The sequence below is a fragment of the Corapipo altera genome, unplaced genomic scaffold (assembly GCF_003945725.1).
Source record: "Corapipo altera isolate COAL_440 unplaced genomic scaffold, ASM394572v1 92, whole genome shotgun sequence".
In the NCBI taxonomy this organism is placed as follows: domain Eukaryota; kingdom Metazoa; phylum Chordata; class Aves; order Passeriformes; family Pipridae; genus Corapipo; species Corapipo altera.
Window position 1 is genome coordinate 31,814 of NW_020884994.1, and position 12,278 is coordinate 44,091.

Below are 12,278 nucleotides of genomic sequence, written 5' to 3' on the forward strand. Positions count from 1 at the left end.
CTCTGACCTATTACCTTAAAGACTGGTTATAGCTGGAAATCCTGTTTATTTAAAGATGAGTCAGGATATCATGTTACTTTAATGTCATGACTAATGTAGGAAGATTAGCCTAGGTATGGGGTACAGTAATACCCATTTCTGGAATCAGGGATACATTTGGTGATACTTTATCAGCTTACAAAAAACCATACAAAATATGCATTACTTTTTCTTGACTTCCCTGGCTGCTTCTGAGATTTCCTGCAGACACTTAACACCTGTGTTGCAGAACACTGCCCAGTGTTCTTGCTCACCCTCTAATATTTCACAATTTATTGTGTGCTAGATGAGTAAGCAGTAATGTGTCTGCTATAATGAGCTTTGTAGGAGTATATACATTTTTTCATGGTCCCCTTTGGGTTGTTGGAATCTTCACTTGGTACTTGCTGGGAACGATGTTCTTCTAACTTTGCCTGTGTTCTCAACTTGATGAAAGAGTGCCCCAAAGTCATCTCTATGCTCAGGCTCTCTGAAGAGGTCCATACACAAAATTTTCTATTGTAGAAACTGACAGACTGTCCAAGGAATGAGTGGATCTGTATGAACTTGCTTCTGGATGTAGGCTTCAGTGGTACACTAATACTTGAGTTTATTACATATAGTACACAAGTATGCTATGGGATGCTTTGAGCAGACGTGTAATGGGGGAGTGAGGAGGGAAGAATTCTGTATTGACTGTGCTTCACTTTAATTTGGGATTTTCTAAGTAGCATGTCTGATAGGATGGTTTCATAGTTAGAGAGGAATCCTTTAAAAAAATTGAGATGGCTGTGGATCAATGTAAATGAACCCTTCACTGCAAGAATGTAATTTTTAACTTGTGAATCTTTTGCTGGGAGTAAAGCTTCATTCTATAGTGGGGCAATGCTTTGCCCAAGAGTTAAATGCAGGTTCTCCTGTGCAGAGATTTATGGAGTACAGTTCACTGCAGTATAATAAATAAAATATATTGTTATATTAAAAAAGTGAGGATGTTCTGAAATTAGCATCTGATATTGGATATTGAACATAAATATCTGATTTATTAAGGGACATCTAATCATTAAATGCAAAGATGCCTTTTACTGTGAATGGTTAATAGGAAAATCTTGGACATTTTCATGACAGATTCCCTTGGTTGTAGAAGGTAACTCAGGAACTTGAAAAACATACGTCTTTTGTCTTGGAGTGTGCGAAGCAGTTCACTGCTGTGTTTTGAGAGCCCATGAGCTCTTTGGTTACTCTGGTATTCCCAGTGGTCATAATATTAACTCCATTTAATTCTGATCATTCAGAACATAGAATTGATTCCAGTATCTCTAGAGGATACAACAGAGGCTATTGAAAGAAAACCTGAGCTTAATAATAGTGTTAAAAGTGCAGACAACTTGAAACACAACTCAACAGAAGTAGGGGCCATTGCCACATACTGAACTTAAGATCTGTTGTGAGAAGCATTTTTACTAAAGGTGTATTGCTTACAATTAGTTGGCTTCAATTTGTCAGTGTTAGGAAATTCTGCGTGGTGATATTTTAATTCTTCAGGTCACCCCAGATCGGTTTCCCTACTAGGGATATGAAGTAGCTGGAATCTATTTCCAGTTGCTTTCTTTTCTGCATTAGGCTCTAGACTTCTTTCCCTGTGTAATGTCCTTTTTTTCTTCGTCCTTCACTCTTTAGATTTCCAGAATTCAAAGTGGTAGGGCCCTGATCACTCTGAGCAATATGTATAGAAGTTCGATGGGTAAAGTTCAGATGGAGACCTGCTAAGTGTGAAGGGTCTCTGGGTCAGCCTTCACAGCATCAAGACTAGGATCAGAAACGCACTGGACATGGATTAGTTTCTAAGGAAATAGCATCTCTGTATCCAGTAGAAGGATGTATTCATCTTAATGATGAAGTCTCCCACTGCATTGCTTCCCCCCCCTTTTTTTTTTCAGCTAATGAGTGGTGGCTTTCATGATTCTTGGAGAAGTGAATTGACTGGCTCATCTTTAGTGTTAACACTAAATATATAATTTTACACTCTCAGCATTTTGTTACTAACTTTAAAAACTATTTAGCCTTCATTACAGGTTCTTCAATAGCACTATATGCTTTGCTACAAAATCGTCCTTTGTCTTTTATACAATAATTCCTGTAATTTTATAGGCATGTACATGGAGAAACATAAAAATTGCAAAAGAGTTACAACTGCAGAATAGGCTTTTTGAGTTAAGGCATTTCAGTCAACTCAGTAGTCTGAAATTGGGAAGTTTTGCTGTAGGATTAGAGAAGTGACAGGATATTGGACTATTAAAATCCCAATGCAAACATGTCAAAGCAGTAATGACAGAGAGGAATGGTGTGAAACTATTAGAATAAAGTTAAATAATAGGATACATAATGTAAAATTACATTGGCTTAATTTTTAGCAAAGACTTTTAATGACTTTTTTTAACATTTTATAGGATTCACATGATGCTTTACTGGAATTTGGGAATAACAACCTCCAAATATTGGTGGATATCACAAGGGAAGGAGTGTGGAAAAATCCAGTTCTTCTTAAAATTCTATCCCAGCAACCAGTAGAAACCGAGGAAGGTAAGAGTGTGATATTTAGAGATGTGTGGTTGTTAAGAAATTACTTGATTCAGTTTAGGTGGGTAACCAGTGATTTGAATTCATAAGACAGTTGCATTTCAAATTGTATTATGCAGTAGTATTTGCATGTTGCTAAATAACATCTGTGATGAAACTGTCTCACTGGCATTTTGAATAGTATGTGCGACTGATTCATCTCTGCTTGGGCTATACAATCCATCAGCTTGAATATTTCAAAACTCCATTTTTAAAAATAATTATTTCTTTTTCCATCATAAAAATACAGACACTTTTGTCCCTGGGGTAGTTTGTTCCTCATAACTCTGTACTTTGAAATGTTTTCCTGAATGTTTCACAGGGAGGAATTGTGTGTGTCCACGCTTTTGGGAGGCATAAAAAATTTATGTGGAAGGGCATTGTGAAGTATTATTAGCTGTGGGCTGGAAATATCATTGTATTTAGATTATTGAAAAAAGATCTTTAATCAGAAAGTGTTGAGAGGTGAAAAAAAGGAGATTTTTAGTGTCACTTTATGTAATGTCTTCTGAATATCTTTTCTTAAACTGTTCCTTTACTCTCTGGAGTTTTTTTCTTATCTATTAGTGGTGCCATTAAGTACTTTCAGGTATTTTATCTGTTCCATTAACAGTACATTAGACTGCAGTTTGCCTCTGGTAATCTAAAGTTAAAAATAACATAGAAAGGAAGACTAGTTTAAAATATTTTCTTAAAAATTAAAGAAGAACAAAAAGTCAAGGTTTCTTCCATAGTAGAATCCTTCTTTCTGGCTTTGGCTAGCCCCTCTTCATTATGTCAGTACTTTTTAATAAATAAATGAGAAACGTGTTATGGTTATTGAGAGGATATGTTGCTTCCATATGCTAAAAAAAGGATTAAAAAAAGAGTAGCAAAGGGTGGACTGCAGTCTCTGCTAGCCTTCACTTCAGGTATTAATAACATGGCAAAAACATTTGAACCCTTTTTTGGTTTAAACCCAGCTGGAAAAATTAAGCCTCCCTCAGCTGCTCCCTTCCACACCCCCACGCAGCCCACCAGTGAGATTGAGACAAAGGCAGAGATTCCGAGTTGAAATAAGAACAACTTACTTGAAAACAGCAATGAGATAAGAAAAACAAACACTATCAGCAACAATACTAATAACAGTGTATAAAAGAGGGTGATAACATGCAGAAATGCTCACCAAGTTTTACTCAATGAGACCGCACCACAGCCTGAGCCACGCAGCTCTCAAGACAGAGAAGAAAATGACGGACAGAAGTGTCTGCACCAGTGTCTTTCCACCGAGCCCAGGACAATGAAAACAGAAACAATGGCAAACAAGTCATCTGCACCCACACTTCTTTCACAAGTCCAAGACAATGAAAACCAATGATGAACTGGAGCCACCCTACCATTCCACCTGAAGCTATGCCCCCCCCCCCCTCTTCCTGGAGTGAGGATGCCTCACTGCTACCCCCAAGTGATGATGTGAGTGTTATAGAATGACAACCTGGACATGCCCACACAGCTCCAGTTGGACAGCTGCTCTTAGTGTATTTCTGCTCAAAAGGACTTCCATTTCAAAATTGGTCCATATTCCTGAAAACCTTCAGCTGTTGAAGAATTCCTTACTTGGAAAGCGGTGTACCAGTGGGGGTTAAGGGTTAGGCGGCTTTGCAAACTCATTTTACATGTGGCAAGCCAAGAGCTGTTCTGGAGGACCGGTGTGAATTCCAATAGGAGTGATGTCGTATCTGTGTGGACTCCATTATAGACTTAATTTGCTTTTTACCCACATGGCTGGTTTTAACAGTGGCTATATTACTGTTTGCTGCTATGCGTCCTTGTTCCTGCACAGGGCGACCTCAATATGGGTCAGACTACTTGTTGACTTCAGCAGGAATAGGATAGAATAGCTTGTTCAGTCTTTTTGGGTTTTATTTGGGTTGAAGTTTCTGCTGACAAACTCGTCATTCGACACATCTCTAACCATGCTGAATTGAGCTGAGCGTAGGTGTCCATTTCTGAGATCATTTGGCAGCCTGAAACTGTTGATTTCTTAGAGTTCATTATTCAGTACATATTTTTGTGTTTAGCTAGATCTGAATAGATGTCCAGAAGAGTTGTCCTCACTGGTGTGTCTTTCATTGGATCCCAGCAGAGACAACAGGACATTCATTGGAGCTTTTCTGCACCAGTGCATTTTCAGGTAGTCTAGAGTAGTCCACAGGCATGCTTAAACAGTCTGAATGTGACTCTGGAATCCCATATTAAACCAATCTTGCAAAAGCACATTTCTCAAGTAAATCGTAAGGTGAAGTGGTAAACGTTTTAAGTAAAGGGCACTTCTGAGAAGTCAAAGATCTGCCAAATTGTTGCTACTTACCAAGTGTCTTGCATTTGTGACAGTCTTGGTTTTTTGCTTGCTTTGAGGGTATTGAAGAGCAGATAAACTAAGAAAAGTGTCATCCTTGTAGCCTGTGGGCATGCAGCGTAGCTGCTTAGACATAGCTAGAAGATCTTTTTGAGCTGTCTGAACGTGTACTCTTAGCAGCCAAGCAGGATAGTTTAGATGTTGGTTGACTGTTTTCAACTGACAGTGCAGGGAACAGTAAACAGTGGCAGAGCTCCATATGGTACCTGAAATGTAGAAAGACAGTGAGAGCACCACCCGAGAGTGCTGTCATGTCCTACTCTGCTCTTCTGACCTGGTTCAAAGACTGTGAAAGTGATAGCTCAGAGGAGTAGCGTTATTAGTAATGCAAATGGGAAAATAGGGAGGCGGGGAGTAGGGATATTTAATAGCTATAAACACTATAAAGTAATGCTTTAGTGGTTAAATAATTTGGTGCTCTTACATTATAGGGGATGGAAGGGTTTTTATTTGGTGGGTTTTGTTCTTGTTAGCCTCTTGGAAGACTAAGAGCACAATGAACAGGTATTGAATATTTGCAGGGAGTTGTAGGAGAGAACATAAGGCTGGGAAAGACAATGTAGGTCTCCTGTAGTTGTTGCCAGCTATCCAATAATATTTCAAAGAAATCGAAATAGTGCATATTGTGAGTCTTAAAACTTTAAAGTGGTGCGGGAAAAGAGAAGTAGTCCTGCGAGGAGCAGGGAGTTGGACTGATAATCCTTATGGGTCCCTTCCACCTCGAGATATCCTATGATTCTAAGATTGAGGCCATATGTAAAGTTCACTTTTTTCTCAGAAGGCAAGACTTATGTGCCAGACTTCTTACTCTATGCTTTGGTGCAAGACAAAATGAAAACTTAAAGAAATCCTGCTCCCTAGGCCATTATGGCATATTATGACATGGAAAATCTTTTAACTCCTAGATTGTGCTTCTAATGTAACTGGTTTATCCTCTTGATATCATAAGACAAATGTAATTCAGTGACTACAGAAGTTATTGCTGAAATATTAACTGATCCACGAAGCCGTGTCACATGTTATGATTAGTAAGGTCTTGGTTTTGGTTTACTTCCATTTCTTTGTTCAGTCTGTTGCTTCCTCTGTGCTAGGCAGTCAGATGCTGCTGTGATTTCATTTGGCTTGCAGAAAGTCTGTCTGTGTAGCTGGAATTACTCTCTTGGCCTTGTATAGAACATGATTGGAGCTGGTATTAAACAACTGTCTCTAGATGTCTACTGGATTAACTTAATCCTTTTTTGCCTTCAGAATCATACCAAGCAAATGCTTGTTTCTGTAGTAGGAGATCATATGTCACTGATGAGTTACCAGGTTTGTCTTCCTTCTGACTTCTGTCACTTCTTTGATCTTTATGATGTTCTCTACTGACCAGCAAGCTCCATTTGATAGAAATAGCAGGAATCAAAATGTACTTTCTGCAGGTCCCAGCAGGGATGGCAGTTTTGCTATTATGCTTGGCTAGTAAAGACTGCAGAAGGAGCTCCAGTGCAATGGGCTTTCAGTTGTTTTAGTCAAACTGCCATTTTATCCTTCAGTACAACAGCAGCCTCACAGAGTATTCTCTGAAGTTTTGTTGTGTGTGCTATTTCAGTCATCTAAAGCTTAATTTCTTTGAATAGGTTGTATTTCATGCTTTTTGGGGTTTTGTGGTGTGTGCCTGAAAAGCATTCCTAGTTTTTGTGCTGTGGGACACTGGTAAACCAGATGTAAGAGTAGCTCAGTGTGCCTAGACAGAGCTGTGTTTTGTGAAGTGGTGGTTCATGTTAATGATCATCATATATTTACTTGAATGAACAATCCTGAAGATGTGTCATGCTCCTGCCTCTCTTGTTTAGAGTTTGTTTTTTTTTTTTATGCACTGGCCTGGAAAAGGAGCTGACATCAACTGTAAACATGGTTTACCAAACTTGTTCCAGCTCAGGTTTCATACCAGCTTAGGTCTGCTGCTTGTATGGCTGTTAATAAATTTCACTTTGATGTGCTAGGGTGATGGTTCCTGATTTTCACTGTCAGCAGGCTCAGGACGGTCGTTTGGAGCATTAATATTTGCTTGAAGAAAGGGCTGTAAAATCCATGCTGCTTAGGCCTTTTGGATGACTAAATGATACAAGGATCCCAATGTGACCATAATCGATGCTCTTCAGCAGTTGTGATATCCCACAGTTGTTCTGTGCCTCGGGCAACTAGTTTTAATATTCCAGGACTACTTTTTTTTTTTTTTTGGTGCAGCAGATGAACACCAACACCTTGATATGTCTCTGACCAGAGTTGGTTTGTAGGAAAGCTGGCAGAACTGTCTACCACACTGCTATTGTAAAATTATACATACCTTAATGTCAGTTGTGCATACTTAACATATGTTACTGCACTTCAGCTCATTGTTGTCCTGTTCCAGAGGTACTTTCAGCAGAAATGCTCACCTGAGATGCTGTTTTTCGTGAACATTTATCAGAGCCTTTTTATGCTCTAGTGCCATCCATGCTTTATAATATTCACAATATTGTGTTGTTATTTAAATCGTCTTTTGCTGCAAGTGTTTTGGGTGAGTGGGGAATCTCTTATCCTTACTTTTTGGTTCTGGGATAAAAGAGCTCTTTGGATATGTATGGAGTTTGGAACTGCACTGCCCTTTGACTAAAGGATTTTGAAGAGGGAAGGGTTGCAGGGTGTCTGCACTGATTTTTATAGCAAGCTGTTTTAGTCTTGATGTTTGGTAGAACACTGACAGAACAGACAACAGCGGGAAGTCTAGAAAGAGAAGGAACAAGAAAGTCTGTTCATGGACATACATGGAAATGTAACAGATTTAGGACTGAGTGCAAAATTAGGTTCTCTGAGGGGAAAACAACTGCTCTGAGGAATAGACAGCAAAATGAGTTTTTGTTCCTTTTTCAGAAAAGGGAGGTTGTTGCAAGCAGGCTGCTTGGAAAAAAACAGACTCTTGAAGGGAAAGCTAAGTGCCAAGATAGGTGTCTGGCTAGTGACTTATTTCTGAATTCCACTCCTGCCTTCATCGCTTACCATCTGCATGACAGAGGAGCTTGGTTTGTCATTTGCCTTCATTGCAGAGTTCATTACACACTGCCTTAGGTGTTAAAGAATTGTCCCAGAGGCACAGACCTCTACCCTTGGGGAGGACATGCTTACTGGCTGCTCCCAAAGATTGCAGCAAGTTGAAACCGTCTCTCCTATTCACCTTCATCAGCAAGTTTCTCTCATTTGTGCTGGAAGATAAAAGTGTGACTGTTAACCTGAAAGTGTTTAATTTGTCTGGCTGACTGCAGGTACTCTTAAAACACCACCCATGTCTTGACTCGCTGGCTCTGACATGTCAGTACAGCTTCATTTAAGCAGTTGCCGAGTGCATGTCTTGCTGTGTAAACAAGGGGAATCTAAATCATTCTTAGAGTAGGTAAAGAGAATATATTTTCTTTTATTCTTCCAATGGACCTGAAAAAAATTAATTATTCTGTGAACCGAGAGCTGTAGAAACAGGGACTACAGAATTGCTTTGAATTGCTTGTGGGCACTAAACCCCATTCCCGCCAGGCCCATGAATAGCAGACTGCCAGGAGAGGTGAGCAATCTGATGCTGGGTAAGCCAGCCTTCTGGGACTTCTCCCTCAACAGTGGTCTTCTGGCCGTCATGTTGTGGTAGCAGCCTCTTGTATCAAATAGGATCCATTTTGAGATGCTGTTAGCTTTCCTTGATAAATTTTCAAGCGTGGTGTCATACAGATGTAATTTTTAATGAAGAGAGGATGCTTATTTCCTAGCAACTGGAGATCTGGAGATGTTACTGCAGGCTGTCTCTTGGTCAGGCAATTGAACTCTTTTTACTTTATCCATTGAAGTTACTTTAATGTGAAGTGTCAACTGGGTCAAGAGTTTAAAGCTCAGAGGTTTTTCCTGTGAAAAATAGAAACCATAACCATAAGCTTGAATCTTAAAATTACCTCTAATGGGCCACTAAGCAGACTTCTGCAGAATACAGCTCTCACTACAGGCATGTGGTATGTGCCTGGCTCCTGAAATGAGTTTTCTTTTTAGGTGCACATTATGAGCCTTCTGCCAACTAGTGTAGTGTTTGTTAGAACATGTTCTTTTTCTGTTTGGACAATAATTTAAATGCATAAAGCATGAAAACTTCCTTGTTCTGTCTTACATACAATCCTCTCTTTCAGAAACGTATATGCTATTGGTTTCTTAGCTGCCTATCTTGCATAGTAATAATAAAATACTAGCAGTGGAAGAGCCATTGCATAAAAATATTTTCACTAAGTTTTTAGTCTAAACCAAACTTTTTTTTAACTAATCCAGAGGCTATTGCGGGCTCCACAGGTAGCTGGTTGACTACAGCTGCTGCAGGGCACCATTCTAGTATGTGTTTTATCAGAACATCTGAAGCATTTCCATTGTTATTCTGCCGTTCATCAGACCATTTGTTTCTTGGTTGATATGTAGTACTGCATGTAGTGTAAGAATGTGTTGAATCATCTCTCTTCATTCTCAAGGATCTTTTAAAATATGTACAAATCTGGAGATTCATATCAAGCCTTTCTGTAGGTGTTTATGTTAAGCTGGAAATAGCACTACAGCTGTTCGAAAGCATACAATTTCATCAGCCAAGGCAAAGTATGCTTTAGCAAAGCTTTGGATGCTGTCTCTCACAACAATCCTGGATTAAATATCTAGCACACATCTTGGCAAGTCCATCACCCAGTGAGCTGATGAGCCAGGTGCAAAGGGTTACAGTAAATGAGATTAAGTCTGGCTAGTGACCAGTCATTGATGGGGTTTTCCAGGGCTCAATTTTAGTTACAATGCTCTTAAATGTTTTTGTATATTATCTTGGTGCAGGAGTTGAATGTACATTAAGTAAGTTTGCTGATGATATTACATTAGGAGGATCTGTGGTCTCCCTCAAGGGTGGAGAGGCCTTACAGAGAGATCTGGATAGACCAGAGAACTAGGCAATCACCAACCATATGAAATTTAACAAGTGCTGAATTCTCCACCTGGGACATGGTAATCCTGGTTGTATGGACAAACTAGAGGATGGAGACCAGCCCTGTGGAAAGAGATCTGGAGCTTTGGGTTGATGGCAACTTGAATATGAGTAAGCAGTGTGTCCTGGTAGCCAGAGGTGGCCGACTGTCCTGGGATGCATCAGACACTGCCAGCATTGCCAGCCGGATGAGGGAGATGACTGTCCCACTCTGCTTTGCACCAGGGTGCACTCACCTCGAGTCCTCGGGGCAGTTTTGAGTGCTTCGATACAAGGACATCAGATTAATAGATTTGTCCAGAGGATTGTGACCAAGGCACAGAGAGGCCTTGAAGCTCCTCTTTGCGAGGAGCAGCTGAGGTCACTTGGCCTGTTGAGCTTGGAGAAGAGAATGCTGAAATGTGACTCCATCACAATCTGCACCTTCCTCAAGGGGGCTGCAGAGGAGGAGGTGCTGATCTCCTGTCTCTGGTGACCAGCAACAGGACACAAGTATCGGCGGAGAGGCTTGGAACAATTCATGCACAGGCCAACGTGGTCAGACAATGTCCAGTTTATTATTTAAATGAGTTAACTTTTATACAGTTTAGTTTGTTCTGGGTACATGCTCACAACAAGGTGATTGGATAGCTCAGTCTGTGCACGCGTCTCATGCCTTCAGTTTATTGGATTTGGTGCTCTGTCCACGCGGCCTGAAATCCTACTTGGCATGCAAAGTCCCTGCTATTGATCCGCCTTTAGGGGTTTTCCAAAATCTTGCAGGTGTCTCATTATCTCCAGTTTCTCAAGGCTTTCTTACTATAAACATACTATTTTCTCAAACCTTATAACTAAACATACAGCTAACAAGTATAAACATTGCGTAGTTTCACACAGCTTGCAACTTCTAAAGTCATGTCAAGCAAGGCCTACAGAAATGCAGGAAAAATTGTTCACAGAGTCTTGCTCTCCCAATACACAAGGACATGGAATGAAGCTGTGTCAGGGGCAGCACAGACTGGACGTTAGGAAAAGACTCTTCACCCAGGGGATGGTTGGGCACTGGAGCAGGCTCCTCGGGAAAATGATTACAACACCAAACCTGCCAGAGTTCAGGGAGCATTTGGCTGATGCTCGTAGTCATATAGTTTAATTTCAGGTAGTCCTGTGAGGAGCAGGTCCTTTCCAACTGAACTTTTTTCTATGATAAACACCTGGGAAGAGAATCAAACTAAATCTGTGAGGTTTTTAATCCAAATAAGTACATTTGCTAACTACTTACAAAAATAATCTGAAATTGCATTTTTACTGTTGAATTTTGAATTATCAAGTCTGATTAGCTGTATTTTTTTGATCTAGAGCATAAGCCTAGCATGTCTTAAACACAATTCTTCAAAAGTATTGCAAAGATAACATTTTCACCCTCAATTTTGTGTATTTTTGCATTATGTGGGGTTTTAACAACTTGGGTGGAAAACTCTCTAGTTAAAAAGCATGTAATGATTCATTTGAAATGTTTTTGATTCTTTAGAATATGAAGCTACAGTTAAAAGGTGAAGATTCTGAATCTCAGTTAAACTGCTGATATCTGTCTGGTGTGATCAGTGTCCTTTAGCCATTGCTGTGGCATACATCCTTACTGCCTTAATGGTGCTGTCTTTGGAGGGGGGTGGGGGATGGTGTGTGTCTGTTTTCTATAGCCCAGCATTCTTTTCTGGCACAGTTTGGCAGAAGATATGCCATTGCTGTCACTTCCAATCATGCCTAGAGTTTCCTAAGAACACTGACCATACTTACACAAGTTTGTAAAGAAGTGTGAATGCAGTGAGACAATTTCAGTTAAGTGTCACCTGTAAATTGGTCTATTCTCAAAGGCTTTTTTCTTTTCCTAGCTAATAAATTGATTACACGAGAAGGGCCTTCCTTTCTGCAGATGCGAATAAAACATTTGATGAAGTCAAACTGCATCCCCCAAGCCACTTTCTTGTCAAAATTGTGTGCAGATTCTCCAGAAATTGCAAATGTTTCATCTTTTCGCCAAGCCTACATCACATGTGTGTGTTCAATGCTGCCTAATGAAGACTCCATTAAGGAGGTTAGTAATCCGTAGTCCCTTTTGAATGTATATTTATCAAGCATTTTAGAATTTATTTCTGTAATACTAAAAACTGAAGCTGAAGAGTGAAACTGTTGCAGCAGAGTTCCAAAAGAAGAATCTATTGCAGACTGCAGTAGGAAAGAACATTTGTATGAACT

The 12,278-nt window shown here is 39.9% G+C and overlaps 1 protein-coding gene across 2 annotated transcripts in view; it reads left to right on the forward strand.

The window, feature by feature from the left end:
* The window catches only part of RLF (rearranged L-myc fusion), a 49,027-nt gene that overhangs the window by 19,264 nt on the left and 17,485 nt on the right, over positions 1–12,278 (forward strand). For both annotated transcript variants that reach the window (XM_027666533.1, XM_027666534.1), the window contains exons 4-5: positions 2,469–2,601; positions 11,915–12,117. In XM_027666533.1, coding sequence (XP_027522334.1) covers positions 2,469–2,601; positions 11,915–12,117 — 336 coding nt within the window. The remainder of the gene's footprint in view (positions 1–2,468; positions 2,602–11,914; positions 12,118–12,278) is intronic.